This window comes from Oryzias latipes, chromosome 1, assembly GCF_002234675.1.
Source record: "Oryzias latipes chromosome 1, ASM223467v1".
Classification (NCBI taxonomy): domain Eukaryota; kingdom Metazoa; phylum Chordata; class Actinopteri; order Beloniformes; family Adrianichthyidae; genus Oryzias; species Oryzias latipes.
This window is the reverse complement of record NC_019859.2, coordinates 4,098,227-4,122,464: the sequence shown is the minus strand read 5'-3', so window position 1 is coordinate 4,122,464 and position 24,238 is coordinate 4,098,227. Positions and strand designations below refer to the sequence as shown.

The window sequence follows — 24,238 nt, the reverse complement described above, 5'->3', positions numbered from 1 at the left end:
TTGTGAAGCGCTGGGCCATCTGTTCTGCCCACAACTCAGGAGTGAATTTCTAATAAACCACTGCAGCTCTGCAGAAACTATATTATGGAAAAAGACCGTTTTATTTTTTTTATTTTTGGGTAAAAACAGTACAATCCTAAATAAAAGACCCACTGGAAAAACTTTTAAAAAAAAATCAAAAGATGCTCAGGTAGGGACTTTAAAAAATATCTGCTAAAAAAGTCTTAATTTCCAACAAACCTTCAAACGCAATTGTAAAGTAGAATCTTCCACTTCCAGCTCAAGCAACGAATAAATATAATAATGAAATGTGTTGAAGAGCACTGAAATGAAAATGTAAATACACTACAGATACATACAGTAAAGATGATCAGAGATGCTTAAAATGTAGGATTCTTTTTCTAATAATTCAAAGTTATCCACAAACGGTTTGAAATCAATGAGTCCAAAACAGAGCATTTATTTTCTTAGGAAGAATAAACAACTGCTAGTTACTGTCTATCTCTTTTCATTCATCTTTCATTCTTGGTGTTAACCGTTCCTGTAACATATTAAAATATTAAAACATTGGAAGTTGTGCGACTCCCACGTTGAGATCACGGTTCTGTTTCCTGCTGTTTGCTGTCATCGGGCTGGCTGTCCTCTGAGTAACTCTCATGATCATCCGAGTAGTGGTAACTTTCATCAGAGTAGTGCTGCTCATTGCTTTGGTTGTCATCGTCTGTGTTGGGATCACTGGCGTCGCCGCTGCTTTGGAGGCTCGATGAAGCTTTTCCATTCTCCTCCTCCTCTTCTCTTCCACCTGGATTATCAGTGTCTTCATCATCCACAAAGACCCTTCGGAACTGAACACGTTCAAAATCCGTTTCTGCCTCCTCCACCTCACTGACAAAGCAGAGGAAAAATATAAAGTAAGTGAAGGATGTTACAAGGACTTATTAAAACACATTTGCAGCCAGAAAATCCAACTCACCTCTGTCTGTTGTCACTGGATAGAGATGCTTTGCGCAGTGAAGCTGATTCCGGGGCCTTGCCTTTGATGAACTCCTCAGTCAGGTCACATCCGTGCAGGGCGTCGATGTAGCGCTTCTCTGCTGCCTGCTTGGCATTCCTCTGATAGCAAAGCACACGAAACAGGGAGGTAATGTGACACAATGAGAAGAAATGACACCTTCAGGCATGCGGGGATTCTTTGTTGTGATATATCCACACTTTTTAATTAAGAAAACAAAAAAAAAACGCTGAATGTTCTAAGGTGCATCACAATGATGTTTTCTTTGTCTTCTTAAGGCAATGTGCTGTTCAACAACAGATGGATATTTGGAAAACGGTTATTTTTATTTACAACTTTTAAAACAGGTTCCCAAAATTATTTTTTTTGACAAAGAAAATAGCAATAATGGTGATCAGAAATGTAGAAGCTTTTTGGGTTTTATTGCCTTAAGGCAGCTTTAGCACCACCGTGGGATACAAATCTGCTGACAAGAACCCAGGACACGTAAAACCATTTCCCTCAACAAAGCTGCTTCAGAGCTAATTAAATTGATTTCTAGTGGTAACTGGACTTAAATGGTACATTTTTTTCAGTTTAAGGATCCATCCATCTTTAGAATCGCTTTCACAGACGCAGGGATTCTGGAGCCAACCCAGTTACTGTTAGGTGAAGGTGGGGTCCATCCCAAACTGGTCACCAGTTGGTCACAGGGCCACGCCATCACACTCACAGCCATTTAGAGAAACCAATGAACCTATGAAGCATGTTTTTGGACTTTGGGAGGAAACCGTAAAAAACTCCACACACAAACGACCAAGCCAGGATTTGAACCAAGGCCTTCTTGCAGTATTGGAGCTCCACCCCAATACTCCACCATACGCCGGCATCGATCTAAGAACAAGAACGTAAAGACGCTCCAGAAGAAGAAGGAATCTGTGTTTTTACTTGACCTCAACAACGTTTACTTTGTTCCTGTTCATGAATAAACTTTGATTTAAGAAATGCCCCCTTTTTTAACGGAAAACTTAATCCTGCTGGGTTTTATTTTTTGTCATGGATTTACAAAGTGCTGCATAAATTGTCTCCAGATCCTCTGGCAGAGTTCGTCAGTCGCTGATATTGTGGTTTATCAACACCCGCAGCTGTCAACACTAAAAGATAAGCCTGTTTTGATGCTGCGATTAAATGGTTGGTTTGGTATTTCATCTATTTCTTATAGTAAGTTGTATATGTATTATGTATTTCTTTGTAAATGTATTTGCGGCCATGCAGGGACTACAGATGAAAACAAGCTTTTGGCTAATTATGGCTTTTTTTAACCATGTTTTCATGTGTGTTTTTTTCATAAATTAGCACTATTATTATTATTGTTGCTGTTGTTGTTATTATTAGCTAAGGATGAGTTAGATTTTCAATTGTTTTGTGTGCAGAGAACAGAAATTCTGATGTGATTTCTGTGCACCGTGACAGTTCTGTTTATTAGTGATGCTAAATCACCATCAGTGAAATAAAAGGGAAAACAGCAGCTTTCAATTTTAAAACCTTTTTTTGTGCAGATGAAATAATTTTGCATGAATGAAATTGCAAATTTAACGAATCTCTTCCTGAAAAACATTTTTATGAAGACAAAACATTTGAAGTTTTGCCTTTTATTCCTTCTGTGAAGCACAAATGAACCACATTTCTGAATTTGGCTGTAAATCCATTGAGTTTTTTTCTCTAATAAAAGTCAATCTGTGGTTCCTAGATGTGGGTTTTTAGAAACTTCATGTTAGAAGATTTCAAACAGCTCACCTGTGCAACCTGCTCCAACAGCAGTGGTCTTCCTCTCACTCTTTGCTGCATCTCTTTAACCTCCTGCTTGTATTCCTTTTTGCGCTGAATGTCTTGTTTCCTGTGAACGGTAAAACAAAGATGCTTCAAGTATGAAGAAGAACTTTCAATCCTTCTTTTTGTGTTTGTCAGCTCAGCTACCTGAACTCTTTCAGTTTGCTCTGGTTGGTCTGTGAAAGGGCCAGGTGGGGGTCGTTGGCTTGGGCGCGTTTTAAAACCTCCCTCTGCAGCTTCTTCTCTCTCTGCCTCTGCTTTTCTTTCCAGCGCTCCTCCTCCTCTTCAGCCTTCTTCCTCTGCTCCAGCGCCTTTCTACTCAGAATAGATCATTTGGTCACAGGTGGAGGAAGGTTTTGGGGTTAGCAGGTAGATAGGTGTCCGTGTTGGGATGTATGCGGGGTGAACAGCACAGCAGCTATGGGGATGATGGGAGATGAAAAGGAGGTCCAGAAAACTTCAGAGATGCTGAGGAGATCACTACGCCTAAAGGGGACAGGCTTTTAACATCTCAACTACAATGACAGAGGGTTCTGGCGTACTGAAATGGTACCTCACGGCCTCGTGGCGTTTTTTTGTGGCGTCTGTGATTTTGGCAGGTAGGAGTTCCAGGCTGCCTGAGAGCGATGAGCAGAGGCTGGAGTTTGGCGTGCGCACGGCTCCGGGGCTGACGCACGGCCAGCGCCGCATCCGAGGGCTGCTCTGCTCTTTCTCCAGTTCGGCCAGGATGCGCTCTTTGTGGGAGGAGATCTGTGACGTCCTCAGTTCAAAGGGCTCACATGTGGTGGTGGGTTTGACCTCCTTTCGCTTCTCCAGGTGCTTCTGGAAGCGTCTGTGCTTGGCGTCAAAGTCTGGAACTTCTTTGTTGATTTGTGGCCGGTGGGAGAAGCTGCCAGCTCCTTCCGCTGCAGAGCCATCTTTGTTCTTCTTACGGTCACTGAGACGTCGAGTGAGCATGCTGGGCGGCATGGACGAGCTCTGGAGCATCTCCTGGGCCCTCATCTGGATCTTGATGGACCTGTACAGCTGCTCCTCTTTCAGTTGTTCTCCTGAAGCTGCAGCGTACACAGACTTGGGGACGGGCTTAGCCTTGAAGGGTTTGACCTTCTCCTGGTCAGACGGCTGACCCTGCTGTTTCTGCTCCTTCTTCAGCCGCTCTCTCTCTATGAAGCTGAAGGGCTTCTGAACGGTTCCGAGATGCTTCTCCTCTCGCTCCTGCAGGGTCCGTCGCCTCTCCTCGCTTCGCTCCCGGAGCTCTTCGTAGAGCGGGAGGTGAACGTGCGCGGGAACCGGGCTGGCACGGAACTTTCTCTGGCATTCTGTCACCTCCTCCAGCTGTCGACGGAGCTCCATGTTCTCCAGTTCGATCTCTGAACGCGTCTTTATGCCGAGCTTTCGCCTCTGGGCTTCCCGCAGAGTCATGTGGAAAGGCTTTGGGACGGTCACTCTGTGTTTGTCCCGCCGTCCGCTCTTCTTCCCTTGCCTCCTCTGCTGGGCCTTCTTCTGCCCCCCCTGCAGACTCTGCAGGGAGGAGGACAGCTGGTGGTTGTACGAGGACACTTTGAAATCCCTCCACATGTTCTTGATGTGCTCCTTGGGAGAGAAAAGCAGACCTTTCTCCACATCGTTGGGAGCATCGTCCTCCTCTGAAGAGTCGGACAGCACAGAATCTCGCCTGAGTTCGCCTGCAGAGTGGGACTTCCTCAAACAGTGACGTGACGTTGCTGGACTCATATTTGTCCACTGTAGTCTAAACACAAATAAAACAAACTCTATTTAGAGTCATTAAGTATCAAAAAAGTACCAACATTTTTGTGGCACTGGGTTGAATGCTGTAATGTGCTATCTTGTAGGGTCCAGATGACCCCACTCCCAATCTTAACATCCCTCGGAGACAAGTTAACATTGGGAGTGGGGTCATCTGGACCCCACAAGACAGTGTGCTGAACCTTTATTCTTCAATGACCTTTGTCATGGTAGGGATAACAGGTCAATGTAAGGGTGGGGGTCAATTTGACCCCACAAGATAGCACAAGGGATAAACCATTCAACCCATTGTTTTCCTGTTCCTCTTTCTTTATTATAATATCTTCCGCCATATTTATTTTTGTTTTTTGCGCTTAACTCCCACAATTTTTCAGCGATTTTAACCATTAAACTATTAAAACGTTCAGCTCTTTCAGCTTTTTCCAGGTTTGACTTTTGGTCTTTCAAATCCTTGAACATTTCATGATATTTCCAGAATTTCCATGATTTCTGCCTCCATTGAAATACACAGGGGAATTCTTGGTGCAGAGGCTCGCCGGTTCAACACTCGGCGCTGGCATTTTTACAAAAACATCTTTTCTGTGACTCTGCAGTTTTCACTTTATTTATGGTCAACTTTGATCATTTCTTTTGTGTTAATATTAGCCTTTAAGTTTCTTTTTTTTCCAGCAATTTAGCATTCAATCCTGCATTTTCTTCTGGAGATGCAGCTCCTTCTAGTTTAAAAAAAAAGAAAAAATTCAAGTGGAGTTGGGTCAATATGGCAAGGAAGTAAAAGCGCCGTTAAATACGTGTAGAAAGATTTAGAAGACCCTAAAAGTTAGGTATTTCTTATAATCGAGTTCCTTTTCCACAGAAGACAATATGGTTTTTTTCTGCCTCAAAAGAATTATGAACTCTTAGACGACTCTCCAAATAACTACCGTTTGAATCCCGCTCAAGTAAGACTTGGACCCACCTCGAGCACAGACTAAACCCCGCCCAAAGCCAATTACTTAAAACCATTGACTGTATATGAGAACTGGACTGAGTGAATGTGACGTCACCCATGGAAAATGGTTTACTTATGGCTCCAACAAAATGTAATCAATTCAGTCGTCTGTTTTTTGCGATACAGACACCACCGTGTTGGAGTCAGCAGTGATATGTCCAAATTGGACCCCTGCATTTCTATGGCGACAACTCTCACCAATCGGTACTGTTGGAAGTCCACATTTCTACCACCTGTCAATCAAGTTTACAAAACTTTGGCCGCTGAATTTTATTGAGGCATCTGATGGGTCAGCTTATAGCTTGAATAACCTTTACAACAGAAAAAATATCATGAAAGAACTAAGATTATTGAGAATTATGATAATCTTTTGATTTTTAGAGCATTCCCAGTGGTCTTTCAATTATGATTATGCTGTTTTTAGCCAAAATAATTTTTTTTTGGCTAAAAGTTTCTGCAGAGTGGCAGGAGTTCATTAGAAATTCACCTCTGAGTTTTGGGTTAGGGGTTAAGCTAAAGATGACGTCTGTCACCCACAGCAGAGAGTTCTCTGTTTACACTCTCTCTCGCTACCTTTCAGGCCCTTACACCCCCAACCTAACATTACTGTGGATGATGGTGAAGCTCTTCAACCGTACAGTCTAGATCCAGATTCCAGCTCAGAATGGAGCAGGGAGCTTTTGGCCCACCCAGCGTATTTTCTACATCACAAATATCCTCTTTTTCAAACTGTTTTTTGTCTCATCTGCTCCTGATTCACAGCAATTTGAATAAAGAAATACTCAGAAATGCAATTATAACCTTAATTCTCTTCAAAGTTGTCCTCCATCTTCAGAAAAATGCCATAAGAACATGTTAAAAACACCACAAAACTGTGATTTTCTATGAAAATCACAGTTTTCATAGAAGTGGGTCTTTAAAAAAAAAGGTTTCAGAGCAAGAATAGTTATTCTGAAAAATAGAATGACTGAAGAACTTCTGTTTATTTCTCTATAGAAGTCTATGCGATTTTGGCCTGTTTGGGACGCCAGGAGGGAGGGGTCACTCAGTTCAGTTCTCATTTACAGTCAATGGTTGAATCCTGCAAAACATGCATAAGATAGGCCGAAGCTTTCTTCCATGCATGACAGTATAATCTAAAAAAGAAATGGACATGCGAACAATAAAAAATTTAAAGAGGAAATCTTTAAGCTTTCCAGGTAATTTGTTTTTTATTCTTAAAAGCAACCCTAAAACATGTTCAATTGTAGGCAGCTGAGCTAATTATTTTATTTTATTTCTGCAGGAATGAATATCTCATAATCAAAGTCCCTTAATCTCAGTGAAAATATGGTTAATATATAAAATAAAAAAACAACAACAATAGTCTCGGTTTGCAAAATTAGTGTTAAACTGTCAAAGAAATTCCTTTAATCCGGCCCAACTGACCTGTGACCGATATCCAGGGCCTTCATATCAAAAGCTTCACCGGACCTGAGCTGCAGCTTCTGCTGGTACATGCTTTCCAGCTCTGCCATGGTGCGTTCGTGGGCCCTCTTCAGCTCCTCCAGCTTGCTGTAGTATTCCTCATTGGAGAAGAAGATTTCACTCAGGTCCAGGCGGTCGACGGCTGCCCTGAAGCTGCCCCCCACGTGAGCTCCTCCCATCCCCAGACAGTCCTCATCACAGAAATCCGAGCCCGAGTCCCAAAACTCCAGCTGAAATGCCCAAAGGTCACTCAAGGATCATCATGTTAATTAACAGGTATTTGAAGGCTTCCTACATGAATTTATTAAAAGTTTGTTTTCACTTCTATGCCCTAAAGAACACTGCTGCCCTGTTGAGGGGCAGTAAGGTCTTCAGGACTAAGCTCATTATCCTGCAGTCACAATGATCAGAGCCATATGGTTGGAACACAAAGGTGAGCTCAGCATGAAGGAGCTCCGCTGACATCTACTCCTCCTAAAGTGTCCGGCCTCCATTAAAAAGGATGTTTGTCAGAAGCGTTTCTGAAAATTAGACCAACTTGCTACGAGGTGTTTTTTCCACAGAAGGTCATTGCTGTTAAAAGGATATAAAAGAGATTACCGACCCAACAAGACTTCTGGTAATCTAGTGAAGACAGAAATCCAAAAATAGACGGGACAACAAATGACAGATCAAATCCCTTCCACCTGGCTGACCTGAAACTGTCAACATCCTGTTAACTGGACATAACCTGTCTCAGGTCAGAGGGAGCTGCACTCAGACTACAGGAAAACAACAGCTTCACCCACCTTCACATTGTAATAAATAAATAAATAAATAAAATATAGTATAACAACCTCCAATCTAAAGTGTATACAAAGTTTCTATATATCTCAATAAATACAGAGTTGTCTTAACTATTTTTAGAAAGATTATTATTTTGAAAGTGTGACTTTTATTGTGAAATATTTTTAAACATGTGTTTACCTCTTTCTCATAGTCCCGGTTGTCCAGCTGGCCTGCAGTCGCGTGCGTTAGGACTGCCCCGCGCTCGTATGACGCAAGCGGCGCCTTGGTGTGCGGGTCCACCGGCGCCTTCAGACAGGAAGTTAATAAAACGTTCGTCCGGTGAGGATTCGCCATCTTTTTGTTGAAACAGTTTTTTTTTTTTAAAAAAGCGCCTTGATGAGGTTCTGTTACTTAGTTCGTTCCCCGGAGGGAACAGTCGTTGTCAGGTTGGCTGGCTTCTTAGCAACGGAGAAGCATCGTTAGGAAGGAAGTGACGTAAAACGGAAGCAAAGAACAAAGCTCTGATACAAAATAAAAGCGTTGGAAACGTGTACATTTTTAAACTGAACGCTTAAAATGAATCGAGTAAACACAGGTTCTGACCATTAAAATGTATATATTTTTTTCTTATTTGATTAATTGAATGAAAACGGCTACTTAAATAAAAAAAAGTATCTTAATTCAAATAATAAAATTACTTATGCATTGAATTTATTTTGCATAGAAGCAGGACTTTTTTTTTGAACCAGGCCATGATCATCACCCAATTTTTGAAGACACACAAAAATTCTATCTAAAGATTTTACATTTTTAACCAATTCTATAGAAAAGCAGCACCGTCCACGTCTTGGATGAGCATGAGGTCAGAGGCACCGGCGCCTGGAGTCTAATTTTTTTTAAGGTATGAGTGTTAGACTGACCAGGAATCACTTTAAATTCTATTGTATGCGTGACAATGACAAATAAAGATCTGTCATTACTCTTTAATCAAGAGAAAACCTTATTTTATAACAGCAAATCAACATTTTACATTTAGGTCATGTTTTATAATGTTACCATTAGTCTGATAAGTACTAGAAACCAGATTTTATGCATCTTTTCATGCTGCAGAAATTATTTGGTAAATACGTGTTAACTCTGCGTTAATATTTCACATACTTTTTTCAAATTAGCGGTTTTCAAGACATACAATTTAAAAAAAATGAAGACCAGAACATGTTTCTAAATCTGTGTACTACACTTTAGTGCAACATAAAGACAAAGACAAAGAAAGAAAGACAAAAAGAGGCAGCAGTGTCAACAAAAAAAACCCCACAGCCTTTTATTAAATTAGGCAATGCAATAACTACAGCAGAAATCGGAGCAGACTGCTGTCGACGTGATGCTCTGATCCCTCGCAGAACAAACGGGCTTCAGAAACCGGACAGACCTATCGAGTGTTCACCTGGAACCAGAACACAAAAATTAATTTCCAATCATACTTCTGTAAAATGAAAAAGGGAATCCAGTTCTGAGTCTTACCACGTCATCGATCTTGAGGATGCTACGGACCGTTTCTGTGGCCAGAGTCAACGCGCTGATGGAAACCAGCACGGGCTGCACCACCAGCTCCTCCAAGATGTTTGAAATCCCCCCCTGTCCAAAAAATAAATAAATCTGTCAAGCTGTCAACCGCGCACAGACGGAGCAAAAGGAAAGCACGCCGACCTTGCGGACGTTGATGCCGGCCATCTTGTCTCCCTGTGCGTGTTTGTTGCGGAGTTCCGTCACCGTGGAGATGGGGTTCAGGCCCGCGTTCTCCGCCAGTGTGGAGGGTATGACCTCCAGAGCATCACCATACGCGCGCACGCAGTACGCCTCCATCCCAGCCAGAGTGCGCGAGTACTCTGTCAGACGCACGGCCAGCTCAATCTCTGGAGCTCCGCCTCCTGCTATCAGAGCCCTGAAGAACAGAGGAACAATCAGCATACGCTTATGACCAAAAACATATAGTATATACATAGATATGTGCAAACATAACTGAGGTCATGTCAGAGGTTTTGTTGTTTAATGAGACAAAAGTTAAACCCTTTTTCAGATCTAAATATTATTTATAATACAAACCTTTCAACAGCTGAATTTATTCAAAATTACAATTATTTCTACAGGAATATTTTCCAATGAAAACAGAATTTTGTTGAAGTGTAAAAAAGTAGAATACTGTAACCTTTAATGTAATGGATTTTGATAGATTTTTTAAAAACTTTTTTCAAAATACTATTTTATTCTTTTATATACCGTTTTAATACTTAAGCTTTGTACTTTGCCGGTCAGCCATGCAGTCAGTACATGTCACTACATGGACGTATGTGTATGTGACAAATAAAATGTGACTTCTGAACTGGAAGTATGTCGGCCTGATCTGGGATTGATTTTCAAAGATGGGGTTTCATTGGAAATCTCCGGAGATGAAGCGTATTTTGAGGATTGCTGCCAAATACTGAGTCGCCCCTGGAGGTTCTGCAACGACAGATCCCTCATTTAATGTGTCCTTGTGGCGTTATTTGTGATGATGGAGGACATCAAGCTTAAAATGGCACTACTCAAGATTTCTTTAAATTATTTTGAATCAGGAGCAGACAGAAATATTACTTTTGAGCTCTCAGCAATGGGGAAGGGAAGTGGGGGCGGGGTTGCTCTGTGCCATGACTACAGGAAATGACGTTTTTTGGGATCATTGATACGTCACTGTATGAATGTATAACTGATGATTGTAATGTTTTTGTGTCTTATTCTTAGTTGATTGCTTGAAATAAACCATTTCCTTTCAAATCAAAATCAAATCAGTTGTGCTCACCGGATCAATAACTGATTCAGAAAAAGTGACACATCGGCATTTTGACAGCACAGTACAGTGTGAGAAAGCTCTCCGGCTAAGCGGACTGAACAACCAGCAGAGAACGTTGAGCTTTCCACAATACTCTTCCTCTGCTTGTTACGCTCCTGCAGGAACAAAACCAAAGCAGGAGCGCCTTTGTCAGAGGTGTGTGTGTGTGTGTGTGTGTGACAAAAGCACAACAATGAAGTGGCTGACCTCTTCTTGACCAGACAGCGGATGACACACAGCGCGTCGTGGATGGAGCGCTCCGCCTCGTCGATCACCAGCTTGTTGGAGCCCCGGACCACGATGCTCACCGTCTTCCCGGGGCTGCTGCAGCCTGTGATCTGCACCGGGCAACAGCGGCTCAGTTACACACAGACGGTCTTTTTGGGCGGGAGGCGGCTTGCATGGTGATCCGCAGAGACCGTACCTTCACCAGTTTGCCAGAACCGTCCAGGCTGATCTCTTCTGCCAGCTCCGCCGTGCCGAGCATTTCTGGAGTGAAGTGGTCGATGTGAGCGATGGGCTTAGTGCCGATAGTCTGAAAAAGGACACGGCTATTTATTATTATTTATGTCAAAAAGGAAACCCATATTCATGCCTTAAATCTTGGTAGTCTGAACTCACTGGTGCATTTGTGGATCACATCGGTTTATAATGACATAAACCTTAATATAACTATAATCATAAACTTTTAATTAACATGAAAGTTTTAATAAAGTTATTGGCTTTGAGCTTAAAACAAAGAAGTTATGACACAACTGTGATATTAGTAATAAGTCATTAGATAAACCTACAATAAACTAAATAAGATTCTCTTAAAAAAAAACATTTTTCCTATAATTTTGACATTTTTCCTGTCTTTATACACTTTAAATCTGTTATAAAACATAAAAACAGTTTTGGATTTTTGCAAGAAAAAATAAAAGGACATCTACCACTTTGAAATTCAGTTTTTTGTTTTCTTTCAGGTTTATAGAGAGAAAGAAAGAAAGCTGCAACAAAAGAAGCTGAAGTTGTGCCAAAAAAATTGGTATCAAGCTTTGAATGTCAATAAACATATTCATAAAGACAAACTTTGCAATAATGTGAATACAACATTCGGTTAATGTTTGACATGTCTGTTTGGAATACGACTCTTGCTCGTCTTGAATAAGAAATATCTCCAGTTAGACGGTCAAAAACACCGGGAATAAGCTGGAGGGGATCATCCCGATTCCATGCAGCGGCTGACCGAGAACAGCGGCAGAGACGGGAATCCTGCCGCCGCCGCCGCCTGCCATCATTGGTCGGCTGGCAGACGGGAAGCGGTGATCTCTCCGCCGCCTGCTCAGGTGTTTTTCATCATTCTTTAATCATATCTTTTTATGATGATCACTAACTTTTTTAAAATTTAATATGAGGGATCAGCTGTTGTCGCCTGATGACAAAAAATATGCGGCAGGACACGACTGTTATTTGTTTTTCCTTTATCTAGACCATTTTCCTACCAGGGGATGAATATTATTCTAAATGGTTAAATTCTGTTGTAGTTTAATTAATGAGGCTGAGAGCGCCTGTTCACTCAGTCGAATCCATGTTTCGGGACTCGATGTATTCGCCTGTGACCCTAAATATTGTTTCACACATTCTTGCAAAGATGTGCAGAACTGTGTTTTTATGAATATGTTTCATATTGACCGTTATCTTATCCCATAGAATTGCCACAAAAAAAAAATCTTAAAAGTGAATTATTTGAACAAAATATAGAAAAAAAATGTTCAAAGGCCACAAAATTCTAAGAATTAGGAATAAAATGTAAAAAAAAAAAAGGGGGGTGGGTGGGTGGGGGGGGGAGTTAAGCAACTCTAAGAAGCATCTTTTTAGTATTTGCAGAATCAAAAATACAAAAATGTAAACAAGATTCGGTAGAAATGCATGAAACGAAGCTAACAGAGCGACAGCAACGACACTCGCCTTGCAGATGAACTCGATCTCTTCCCTCTCGATGTCCTTCACCACCATGATCTTCATCTTGTTGAGGAAGTGCAGTGCCAGGTCGCTCAGAGCGTCTCTGTCACACGAGTTCCACAAAAGCAAACCGGTTTGAATGAAACGGACAGGAAACTCAGACGGCACATTCCGCTGTGGTCAGCGGCCGTACCTGAGGATGGACTTCTGGATGAGCAGGACGTTGCAGCCGGCCTTCTTGACCTGCTTCACCAGGTTCAGGATGTAAGAGCGCTCCTCTCGCAGCACGCGGTCCATCTGAGCGTAATCCGACACCACTATCTGGTTGTCCATCTTCACAAATAGAATCGAGGAGGAAAGTTTTAGGGTAAAACCCAAACTTAAGGTGGAAAAACTCAGCAAAACATTGAAAACTTGGGTTTGATTTGCTTTCAGTTCAAACGTCTCTAGATCAATATACACGTTTTAAGCATTAAAACTTTAACACCGGGGATTTCTCTGTCTGTATGCAACAAAATGACCCTCGTTACGAAAATATACCAGATTTTATAAACAGTTTAACTTCTTAAAGCTATCACAAAACCATTTGCTGACTCAGGAAAAAGTCCTGGTTGTCATTTATCAGGTGACTCACATCGGTCTTGGGAGGCGACAGGCAGAACTGGATCAAACCAATCTTCGCCTTCTCCACGCGGGTCACCCCGGTACTGGCCACTCTCTGCGTCAGAACCAGTCCTTCCACCAGCTCACAGTCGTCGATGGTTCCTCTAAACTCACAAATGACAATTTTGAATAACCATGTCAGGAACAACGCGACAAGAAAACAGAGGGGACCCTCACCCCAGCTTTTTGATGATTTTGATGTTGTTCAGGTCGACGCCGGTGGCCGTGGCCGGGTCGATGACTCGCATGACGGCGTCCACGCTCATGGGCGCCAGCAGGCTGGAGTACTGCGACACCACCTTGGAGCACAGGGACGTGGTGGCGCTGTTGAGCAGCGACTCCCGGTCGCTCAGCTCCACGGGCCGGCTCATTCCGTTCAGCACCTCCACGCCTTTGTCCACAGCCTTCTGGAAGGACTCGGAGATGATGGTGGGGTGGATTCCTGATGGATGCGACAACAAAGAGTCAACTTCACTGCTGAAACAGGACAACCTGATCTTTACTCAATCCATTTATACCTAAGGGTTTAGGGGAGAATCCATGTGGCGATATCTCACAATATTTAATTTGGGGATACTTGTATCAATTGCTGTCAGGACGATATTTATTTAATTATTTATGAGCGTCCTTCAGCGTCCGACTCTTGTTTTCCACTTAAACCTCTGACCGCTAGGTGGCAGCACCGCCCACTGAGCCTCTTTGAGCAGCACCGCACCAAAAAACCCAGCAAGACCTTCCAATGACCACCTTGTGTTAAATGTTCAGTCAGCCTCGCAATGTTTGAGACATGAACCACTTAGTTTTTACTTGGGATGGGTACCAAACTTAAACTCTGTGCCATGTTGCTGCCAGTATCATATAAAAACGTGGGTTGCGGTGCTTTGCAGCGTGCTCAGATGAGAACAAGCGAAGCAGTGCCGCTGGTCACGCACGGAGCCTCAGACTAAATGCAGTCGGCAAAGCGGGCCACAGTTCTGCAGAACTTCACAGCAATAGATTCTAGTTCAGAGTGATGTGAACGATGCTCTGAAAAAAAGGCCAACGTTGTGTCAATCAGCGGTGAAATCCGTGTTTACTTCCACGTGTGAGAAAGCGGAGCTGCATGTAAATCAAGCATCTTAGCCACTTTAAGGCAACTTTCCTTCACCCTGTCATGCTGCCTCATCACCACACTTTGTTTCTTTTTCCTTTATTTTTAAAGTATTTTTTAGTAGAAGCTTTTAGTAGAAGCTTTGATTGGGTAAAAGCAACTTGTATGTAAAAAACCTGCTGCAGTGCTTAACGTTGAAATCGTTAAAAAAAAATTAATTTTATTAATATTCGGGTTGAGTTTTTTCTGTCATACTCTTTAAAAAATATTCAAAAGTTGTTTTGATACAGCATCACAATACGTATCGAATTGCGGTAAATGTACAACGACATCACCAGACTTGTAGCGGCTGGGGGCTTATGAGGCGCTAGAGAGGCTGCGGCAGGTCCTGTTTGCGACGCGCTCCACAGAAAACTATGACCATGAAATCCACTTTTCTTGTGTGTCGTGATTTATTCCACTTCATTATTGCCTCAGATGACACATGTGGTACGATCCATCAGAAAAGTATTGTACATAATCAAGTGTAAAAGCGGTCAACAAAAAATACTGGGCCCTGTGCACCCTCTGTGTCAAACCGACAAACCAAACTAACACAGGTGACAGGTGTGCCTAAATGACATCCTAACTAATCACATGACCAGAAATGGAATTATAAACAAACATGATCATGGCGACTACAAGACTCTTACTAGTACACACCCCAACTTTTATCACCAGAGCTCTGTAACTCTTTTAAGCGTTTAGGAAATGAACAAAATTCCAGCAGATGGCGTTTTTAATATGTTCTTGTGACATATTTGAAGAAAATTAAGATTTAAAAATGCATTTCTGAGTATTTATGTATTCAATTATTGTGAACCAGAAGAACAGGAGGAAAAAAAAAGGTGTTTGAGAAAAAGTTTATGGTATTTAGCCACTTTAAAAAATAGATCAAAATATGATCGGAGAGGGACTTGAAAAGATAAAAAGATAAAAATAAATCAGAATTTTAATATTTTTACGTTTCAGGTCTCAAAGCGGAATCCGCCCGAGTCAGAAAGTTGGCTGAAATTTAAATTTTACATTCACAGCATGGAAGCCTCACCTTTTTGAAGCAGTTTGGAGCAGGCCTCCAGCAAAGCTCCAGCAATGATCACCACAGAGGTGGTGCCGTCTCCGGCCTCAACGTCCTGAGCTTTGGACAGTTCCACCAGCTTGAAGAAACAGAACCAACAAACTTCTGAGCAAGGCTCCGACGAAGCACGACTCATTCATGTGGAGTCAAACAAAGACACGGGCTAAAGTGAACGCACCATTTTGGCAGATGGGTGGAGCACCTGCATCTGCTTGAGGATGGTGGCTCCATCGTTGGTGATGGTCACATCTCCTTTCTCATCCTGGATCTGAAACAAAATACGGACTTTGATTAGCTCAGAATGAGATTTTTTGGGGTGAAATTTAACACGGTCAGATAACTGACCATCTTATCCATTCCTTTGGGTCCCAGGCTGGTTCTGACGGCATCTGCAACGGCTGAAGGAGGAGACAGATCAGACCAGGTTCCAACAAAGTTCAGTAATAAAAGGACTGATATTCTTGGCTTTTAAAAAATATAAATGTGATCCTTTGTGATGTGCTGGATACTGAACAGTACCTTCTTACAAAAGAAAATTAATTTTATTTCGCGTGATTTTATTTAATGGTGCTGCAGAAAATGCAGGCATTGCTTTAGGCAGCTTGGGTCCTGCGTATCCTGGGGAATTTCCTATTTCCTTTTTTAATTGTACTTTTCTCATCTTTTAAACACATTTAAAACAATTTAATGATTTGCTGCAATAGACATAACGTGCAAAGTCATTTTCACTCATGCTGATGAGGTAAATCACTTGTTTGGGAGCGTTTTTTCCCTTTAATTAAACGGGCCGGTGAATGGATGGGCAGGGCGCTTCGTCATGCCCCCTGAATAACGGAGCCCGACGGCCCAACTTCGCCGGATTAAGGGGGTCTAGGTTCCGTTTGACCTATTTTACGAAGACATGCAGACATCACTCCTACCTTTGGCGGCAGAGATGTTGCTGAAACGAATCTGGGCGGGCTTGTCGCGGTCCACATAGGTGCCTCCATTGTTTTTGCCTCCGCTTGGGGCTCTCGGTGCTGCTTTCATTTCGGGCATCCTGGCGTAATAGAAGATGCAAACGGTTACCGGGGATCTCTGGAGTGGGATCTATAGACCCCGTGGATAAAACGGTTCGATTCTGGTGCAGATGGACTCGGATTGTAGTATATTCACCGGGTCGCACACAGAACCTTCCAGAGACAGGGGGTGCAGCAAGCGGAAGAAGGACCCGGCTGTCAAATCGCCTGGCGCTCAGAGATGACGTAGCCAGACAATAGCAATCAAATATCGCTGTCACCGATTTAAATAAAACCATTAATTTGTGTTTATATCAATTTTCAGTGTATTGAATCAAATATGAATAATTTATTATAAAATACAAATTAATATAGAAGTTCGTATGTACGTTCTAAACCCTTAATTTACGTCGCACACTTATGTAATTTGATTAGCTTTGTCTGATTTGTGAATCGAGACTTATTTGGATGAACATGTTGAGGAGAAGCTGAGCTAACAAGGCTTTCTTTTTGTATTTGATTGCTGGATAATCTTCTCCATATCAGGTAATATACAGTTATTTGCCTTAAGTAAATTAAATTCTTCGCTTAGGCGTTCTTACATATTAAATGAAGGTTGTTTGTCTGTAGCACAATCCGGACAGACAGTCAACGGTGGATGTTTGTCTAATAAAATTGTTTGTTTGTTTTGCACATTTTAACGGTGTAAATAAGCACCATGGCTCCCTAAATTTTAGAGATGCTTACAAACTACAAAATGTATTAAAATCCAGTAAAGTAAACATGGCTTAGCTTTCCGCAAAATCCCAGGATTTCCATGAATTATGTTCACAAATTCATTTCTTTATTGTTTATTATGAATATTTTGGTATTCATAAGGGATCATAGGTTGTCCTAAGCTACTACACTGAAGCAAAAACAAACAAACTAACAGTCAAAAACTGTATCTGTTTAACCACTTTATTATATTATTTGTTTCCCTTTACATGTCTTAGAGTCCAGTTTTTATATCTCTCATACTTTTTTTTAAACTCAAGTCTGAATAGGCATCCGTTCTGACTCACTTCCATGTTTAAGCATCGGAAAAACAGAACATTAGAACAGGTATTTCTATAAAATATTACTTTTTATTCAATCAACCACAAAAACCAGCTGGTTTTAATTGATCAATGACAGAACGTGTATTTAACTTTCTAACGACATACATGACAACACAAATTCAAATTACAGTTCTGGATATTCATATGAGTACTGTAACTAAATTAATCCTTCTATAATCCTAGAGAAATCCTCAGTATATTTAAGCTTTCTGCTCTGATTTTCTCAATTTTACTATAAAATATCGAGATTTCTTTTCAATTGTATGTACGACAAAACTTCCCGGCTCTTCTTCTGCTGCTGTAGCAGAAAACGTTTGAAACACGTCTTGATGAATAAAATAAAAAAAAATAAGAAAACGAGGTTAAACAATTTTTGGTGAAAGGATTCAATGTTTCAACTTTTTTTCTTCATGTTTCTGACCTGATAAAAGCTGCAGTTTGAATCAGCTTTGTTAACAATTGTAGTTTTAGACATTAACAGTCATTTTTACCTCAAAATACAACAGTATTTTATTGTGTCGCATGTCATTCATTGCAGTTATCCTGGGATTAAAGAAATAACAGCCAAAGTCTAACAAAAGTAATTGAAAGAGGGGCACATTTTAGTCTGAAAAGGATGTTGTTTTTTTAATGTGGTAGTGACATAAGTGATTCTGACGTGGGTTGTTTGTGACCTGCAGTCATGCTGCCGCTGAAGGAAAAGGACAAACCCATCATCCAGAAGCTGCTGGTGGCCGGATGCTGCGCTCGCTGCATCCTGCGGTTCTGCTGCGTCGGTGTCCAGTCCGCCTACCGGCAGCCGGAGCAGGTAAGACCGTCGAGGCTCGAGCAAACTTCAGGTTGAAAGGAAAACAAACGATGCTTTAAATAAAGAGCTGCTGATAATCGACTTTACTTTCCTGTGCAGGTGACACTGCAAGAAATGCAGGCGTTCGTGTTGAAAGGAGAAAATGAAAAGGTTCAGGATCCAGCGGCTGCGGCGTCCACTGGTGAAGACAACAACTCCCATGATGCAGCAGAAGTGCTTGAGGGCCCACCCTGTAAAAGAGTTAAGCTGGATCCCGGCGATCATGCCGACCCGTCGGAGGATGAAAAGTCAAATCTTGGTGAATCTCAAGTTTGCGTGGCGTGTTTGGGAATCTTGCAGGATTTGTGCGGCACAAACCAGGCAGTTAAGGTGTGTTGATTGGAAATCGGCCGATCAAGGAGAGTTTTGGCCACAGCTCAGACATTTGTGTTTTCACAGATAGCAGACACGGTGAAGGCACAGAAGTACGAGTTCGACTCCTTGGTGCTGTCCATCTCTCTGCCGGCTCAGCTCTGCGTCCGTGAGGTGAGTGAAAGTGGGGCCTCCGTCGTCGCAGTCATCAGCTGCATCCCGGTGACGCGCGCTGTTGTTTTCATCCTGCAGCACTCCTGTTGGCTCCACGTGAAGAAGGAAGTGAGGTCAGAGGGCGTGGAGAACATCATTGCCGTCAGAAGTGATCCAGTGCTTTGAATGAGATGTTTCCTTTTATTGCTCGTCTAGAGAAAAGGGTCTGGTGCTCGACAAAGATGATGTCATCCAGGTGAAGGAGGCCTTCAAGTGGATCATGCAAAGTCTGGTTGCAAAGGAGTTGGGGGGCGTTGCTGTAGTTGGCAAAGTAGGTGACATTCAGCAGCGGAACGATTGAGCAAATCAAAAGCCTCGCTGGGGTTCGGAGGCCTTTCCCGTGATCTGATGACCACACGATTCACATGAAGCTGACTTTATGTTTGCAGAGCGGCTTTGAAGTCGGCGTGGAGTTCACTCATCCAGAAACGGACTCTGACTGCCACTTCCTGTAAGTGCCAGACGCTGGCCGCTCCTGCACTCACAATGATAAGCTGTAAAAGAACGCGTGGACCTGCTGGAACTGTGTAAAGGTTTTTAAAACTCGCTGAACTGTTGTGAGGTTTTTATTATTTATTCTGGCTTTAACACACATATTTTTAATCGTGCAGTACAGACCAAAAGTTTAGACTCACCTTCCCATTCATTTGAATGAGAAGGTGAGTCCAAACCTCTGTTCTGTACTGTATATCCTTGTTTTTAATGACTCATGGACATTTTCATTCTGTCCCACAGACGTCCTGGACTGAAGGATACGATTGTTTGTGCAATCCTTCTGTCATCCGCCACAAAATCTAAAACTCAGCAAACGTGGGCATGCACCTAGTAACCGGTAGAAATGAATTTTGGGCATGGGGAAAAGTTACAACCACCACTGATGTTTTGTTGACCTTTGACCTCAGGAAGATACTTGTAATCTTTAATTTTCAAAAATAAAAATCGCCTTTACCACACCTTTAAACTCCTCCTAAAGGATTTTGATCTCTCACCTCCTAACTTCTCGAGCATCATTGTGAAGCTACTTGGGACACACACACACACACTCACACTCACACACACAAACACACGAGCCTGCAAGATTTTCTGAGCCACGTAACAGATTTTGTTTCCATTCATTTTATTCTATGGTTCTCCCACTATGATGTCGTCATTTTTTATTATTATTATATTTTTTAAGGGAGGGGGGGGGGTCGTTCACTGTGAAGTTTTCATTCAAAGGCGATGTAAGACAGAAGAAGCGTAAAAACGATCTGGACCTTCTGTCCAGGACGGCTGCGGGACAGAATCAAGTTTCTGAGTGACGTCTACAAAAGCAAAACCTTCAACTTCTGTTTTTCCAACAGAGCTAAAGTCTGTCCCGACTGCTTCAAACCCACCAAAAACAAGCAGGTGAATTGAAAGTTTCATGATTTAAGGATATTGAAACATCACTAAATTGTTGTTTGTTTTTCTTCTGTTGGGTAAAAAAACTGTTGTTTGTTTCTACAGTCGGTGTTCACCCGCATGGCTGTGGTCAAAGCTCTGGAAAAGATATCCGACGACAAGTTCCTAAAGTAAGTTTCGCCTTCAAACGGAGAGTTTTTCATCAAATGTTAGTTGTTTTTTTAATTTCTGCTTCATCCTCTGCAGGCAGTACCCCTGTCCCCCGGCCCGGCCAGCCTGCAGCTGCGTCCCTCAGGACGTGCAGTGCCTCCATGTGTCCGTCTTCATAGCAGGTAGATGTTTGGAAAATGTCCTGAAGGTGTTGGTGACGACTGAATCCCGTCTCCTCTTCCTCTGCGCGTCCAGGGAGGTACAACAAGTTCTGCCGCAGTCTGCCTCAGACTCCCTGGTTGATTGATGGAGAAAGGAGGATGGAGTCCTCGGTGGAGGAGCTGATTGCAGCGCCCATCCTGACGGCCTTCAGAGCTGGCGGTGAGTCCACGGCTGAGGCGCCGCCGCAGTCCCGAAGCCGCCACCCCATGACAGCGAGTAAACCGGGGATAACCATCATAACAAAGCCTTGCTTCTGGTTTGGCAGGATTTAATTTCTCCTCGTCTGGTAGAGAAGACGTGGATGTCCGGACTCTGGGAAACGGTGAGTTTAACGCGCCGTTTAACGGAGATGGACGCTCTATGGGGTCATGTGACGGCGGAGCCAAACTTGAAACCAGATTTTTTTGCTTCACGGTGTTTCAGGCTGCTGCAGAGCAGACGGTTCAAAACCCACCTGTCAATCGTTTCTGCACACGTTGAAGAAAAAATGTTTAGCAAAACAAAAATGTTTGTAAAAACATTAATATATAGCTGTGATGAAGTCATAAAATTTCCTGAAAAGGTGAAATTAGAATGTAAACATGTTCATTTCTGCCTTAAAATGGAGCTAATTTACATTTACATAATGGAAAATAAGCGATTTCTTGTGAGTAAACGACAGCTGTGAAGCTTGTTGACACAACCGTGTTGTGATATCACAATTGAATTGCTTGGTTGTTTACATTGACTGTATCTGAGGCCTGGAACGAGTGAGTGTGATGTCATCGCACACACCTACCGTCAGCTCCAACCAAAGGCGGTCAATTAAGTCGTCACTTTCTTGTGATACGGTCGCCGCCATGTTGAAGGCTGGACGTCGTCAGTGAGCGGTGATTGATCCAAGTCGGTCTGAGTCAACATTTCTATGGCAACCACCCTCACCAGTCAGGAGTGAGCTTGTTGGAAGGCCACACCCCTACAATTTAAAAACTGGCTACAAAAAAATCAAAATAATTAAACTTTTCAGACGCTCAATGCGAGACCACCTACGTTTGTTGAGGCATCTGATTGGCCACTTTGTAACTTATATAACTTGGACTGCAAATAAAATGGAAAAAAAAGATTAGGAAGATCAAGCACATGAGCAAGAATGGTTATTCTGACCAAGCTGTGTGTTTCTCTATAGAAGTCTATGTCTCTCGCTGGGAGGGGGGGTCACTCAGTTCAGTTGTCGTGTACAGTCAATGGTTGTGTTGCACATCACCATGTGGGTACTTGATTTTGTTTTTTAAAGTGCTTCAATCCGGAAGTCAAAGGGTTGAAATTCAGGATTGTTTTTTTAATTGAAATACATAAATCTACCTATTTCTTATTCTGTATCTTTTACTGTCATGTGGCGTGTTTTCCAACAGGACGACCGTTTGCGATGGAGCTGCAGAATCCACACAGATCCAGATTGAGCAAACTGGAGATGAAAGAGCTACAGGAGGTGATTAAAGTCTTTCTTGAGCTTTCCTTTATAATGCAAAAGTCTCAAAGCTCTGCAAAATACGTTCACACGGCCACTTCCAAAGAAAAGTCTACGTAAGCAAGTGTTTCGGGGTTCTGCGTTCAAAACTCGGGTCTTCACGCACGCTTTCAAGACCGTTTTTGGGCTTGCGTTGCTAGTTAAACAAGGTTGAACTTTGACCTCTCTGACCCGGATTTGACGTATGGACGGTGTCCCTCTTAAGTCACAAAAGAGCCAACTGTTTGTAAATTGATCATGGAGGAGAAATTCCTAGTTGTGATTTGTTCCGGATGCCAAATCTTTCATATATTGGACTGGGGCTGTGGGGAAAAAAAAAAAAAGAAGCAAGTTTTACGAGATTTGCACATCTACAACATTTCGCATGAAGCCTCTTCTGGTGCGGTTCGGCTGCAGCTCACCGCTCCCCCGGGGAGTGGGTCAAATGCGGAGAAGAACTTCCCCACTGTGGGATAAATAAAGTATCAATTATTATTAGTATTAAAAAGAAGAAGACCCCCCCTGCTTGTCCAGTGTGAACACCGTGGGCTAACCGTGCGTTCTTGAATGGGCCCAGTGAGTACGTAGCTTAAGTCAGTTTTTTTTCTACCAAAGAGGCAGATTTATAGTTTTTAGGGCTTTTAGATCTTTTTCAGAGTTCTATCAGTAATTCATTCTAATCCCAACTATTTTAAGATATTTTGCTCTTTCATCACTAAAACTAACCTATAAATGACTCGAGCTTAAACAGTTTTTCACATGCAGCGACCAAATATAGCAAATGTCAATTGTTTAAATAAAAAAAATGGTCTTTCTCATTATTTCTCATCTACCTTGCAGGACCCTCTTAAAACGAGGGGGTTCTCCTCTTGTTTAAATGTTTGATTAAATGAGATAAAAAACAAAGGAATTTGTTTCTTCAGAGCCGCTACTGTCTTCTGTTTTCAGACCATAAACAAGTCCTCAGATAAGATCAGAGTGCGAGACCTGCAGATTGTTACCAGGTGAGCGTGGATGCCTCACCTGCGCGGCCGCCTGTGGGTCGACGAGTGAGCGCGATTGACGGCGCTGTGTGTCAAACTGCAGGGAGGCCATGGGTCGGATGAAGGAGGGAGAGGAGGAGAAAACCAAGTCGTACACGGCGCTTGTTTGGACCCAGAGGCCCATTCAGAAAGAAGACATTGGCTTCATCGATGAGATCAAGGTCTATCTGGTCCAACGATCAGAAGAAACTAGACTTTCTTTCTCCATGCGCAGCACAGCAACACATTCTGAAATGCCGTTTTGTCTCATCAGGACCTGACTCTAGGTCAGAAGACTCCTCTAAGGGTTTTGCACCGGCGGGCTTTGGCGGTCCGACAGCGAGTCATCCACAGCATGAACGCCCGCTACGTGGACGATCACCACTTTTACCTGCGGCTGAAAACGCAGGCCGGGACGTATCCTCACTGCTGCTTAGTTTAATTTTGTCAGAGCCGCTGCGGGAAACTTCTTAACGCCTGACGAACAGCTACATCAAAGAGTTTGTGCACGGAGACTTCGGTCGCACTAAACCCAACCTGTGTGAGCTGCTGAAAACCGACACGGACATCCTGGAGCTGGACGTGGAGGTGGGGCCCTCGACCTAAACGTTTCTGACCCGACGTGTCCAAACGTTGAGTCTAACTTTTGTTTCCTGTGTCAGTCTGTGGACGTGGACTGGCCTCCCGCCATCCCAGAGTGACCCCGGAAGATGTTCTTCATCGGAGAAAAGCTCACTTCAGGGAGGCGGCGTGGTGGCTCTCTGGAGGGGAGGAGCTTGAGCCAAGCTCTCAGCTGACCATATTGGTTCTCGTTATCCTTTCTGTTGATCAGTCGACCTGCATCTCAGGTTTAGTGACACTTGACAGTGTCTTCGTTCTGTTTTAAGTTAGTTCTGTAAAAGCGTCTGCAAGCAGAGATGATCTTTGTTTTCGATTAAAAAGAAGTGTTGGCAAAGGAAACCGTGTCAGCGCTGACTTTTTTACTGATTATTTAGAGGAAAAATGCTCCTC

General features: G+C 42.7%; 3 protein-coding genes across 5 annotated transcripts; 1 reads left to right on the top strand and 2 right to left on the bottom strand.

The window, feature by feature from the left end:
• Nucleotides 1-94: 94 nt before the first annotated feature.
• fam161a (family with sequence similarity 161 member A) lies at nucleotides 95-8,339 on the bottom strand. 2 transcript variants are annotated; one of them, XM_004065619.4, is made up of 7 exons: nucleotides 8,013-8,339; nucleotides 7,008-7,276; nucleotides 3,375-4,571; nucleotides 2,969-3,136; nucleotides 2,789-2,888; nucleotides 974-1,113; nucleotides 95-885 (listed from the first exon to the last, which is right to left on the bottom strand). In XM_004065619.4, exons 1-7 carry the CDS (start codon nucleotides 8,166-8,168, stop codon nucleotides 597-599), a joined length of 2,319 nt encoding a protein of 772 aa, XP_004065667.1. In that variant the 5' UTR covers nucleotides 8,169-8,339; the 3' UTR covers nucleotides 95-596. The 2 variants fall into 2 exon arrangements, with proteins under 2 accessions (XP_004065667.1, XP_020562940.1); XM_020707281.1 differs by having other exon boundaries at nucleotides 7,008-7,619; nucleotides 8,013-8,097.
• A 769-nt stretch (nucleotides 8,340-9,108) lies between these two features.
• On the bottom strand, nucleotides 9,109-16,730 carry cct4 (chaperonin containing TCP1 subunit 4). Its single transcript, XM_004065544.2, has 13 exons — nucleotides 16,415-16,730; nucleotides 15,840-15,892; nucleotides 15,673-15,762; nucleotides 15,465-15,573; nucleotides 13,465-13,729; nucleotides 13,259-13,391; nucleotides 12,818-12,957; nucleotides 12,631-12,727; nucleotides 11,105-11,215; nucleotides 10,888-11,018; nucleotides 9,522-9,756; nucleotides 9,336-9,449; nucleotides 9,109-9,258 (listed from the first exon to the last, which is right to left on the bottom strand). The coding sequence occupies exons 1-13, from the start codon at nucleotides 16,530-16,532 to the stop codon at nucleotides 9,244-9,246; spliced, it is 1,611 nt and encodes a 536-aa protein (XP_004065592.1). The 5' UTR covers nucleotides 16,533-16,730; the 3' UTR covers nucleotides 9,109-9,243.
• Nucleotides 16,731-16,926: 196 nt separating this feature from the next.
• pus10 (pseudouridylate synthase 10) lies at nucleotides 16,927-24,187 on the top strand. Of its 2 annotated transcripts, XM_004065543.4 has the most exons (18): nucleotides 16,927-17,038; nucleotides 18,273-18,400; nucleotides 18,500-18,769; nucleotides 18,839-18,925; nucleotides 19,004-19,038; nucleotides 19,121-19,235; nucleotides 19,354-19,415; nucleotides 20,308-20,353; nucleotides 20,453-20,517; nucleotides 20,594-20,679; nucleotides 20,753-20,878; nucleotides 20,985-21,041; nucleotides 22,111-22,187; nucleotides 23,154-23,209; nucleotides 23,292-23,409; nucleotides 23,502-23,644; nucleotides 23,716-23,815; nucleotides 23,890-24,187. In XM_004065543.4, the coding sequence occupies exons 2-18, from the start codon at nucleotides 18,275-18,277 to the stop codon at nucleotides 23,926-23,928; spliced, it is 1,608 nt and encodes a 535-aa protein (XP_004065591.1). In that variant the 5' UTR covers nucleotides 16,927-17,038; nucleotides 18,273-18,274; the 3' UTR covers nucleotides 23,929-24,187. The 2 variants fall into 2 exon arrangements, with proteins under 2 accessions (XP_004065591.1, XP_011480821.1); XM_011482519.3 differs by having other exon boundaries at nucleotides 18,839-19,038.
• Nucleotides 24,188-24,238: the final 51 nt, after the last annotated feature.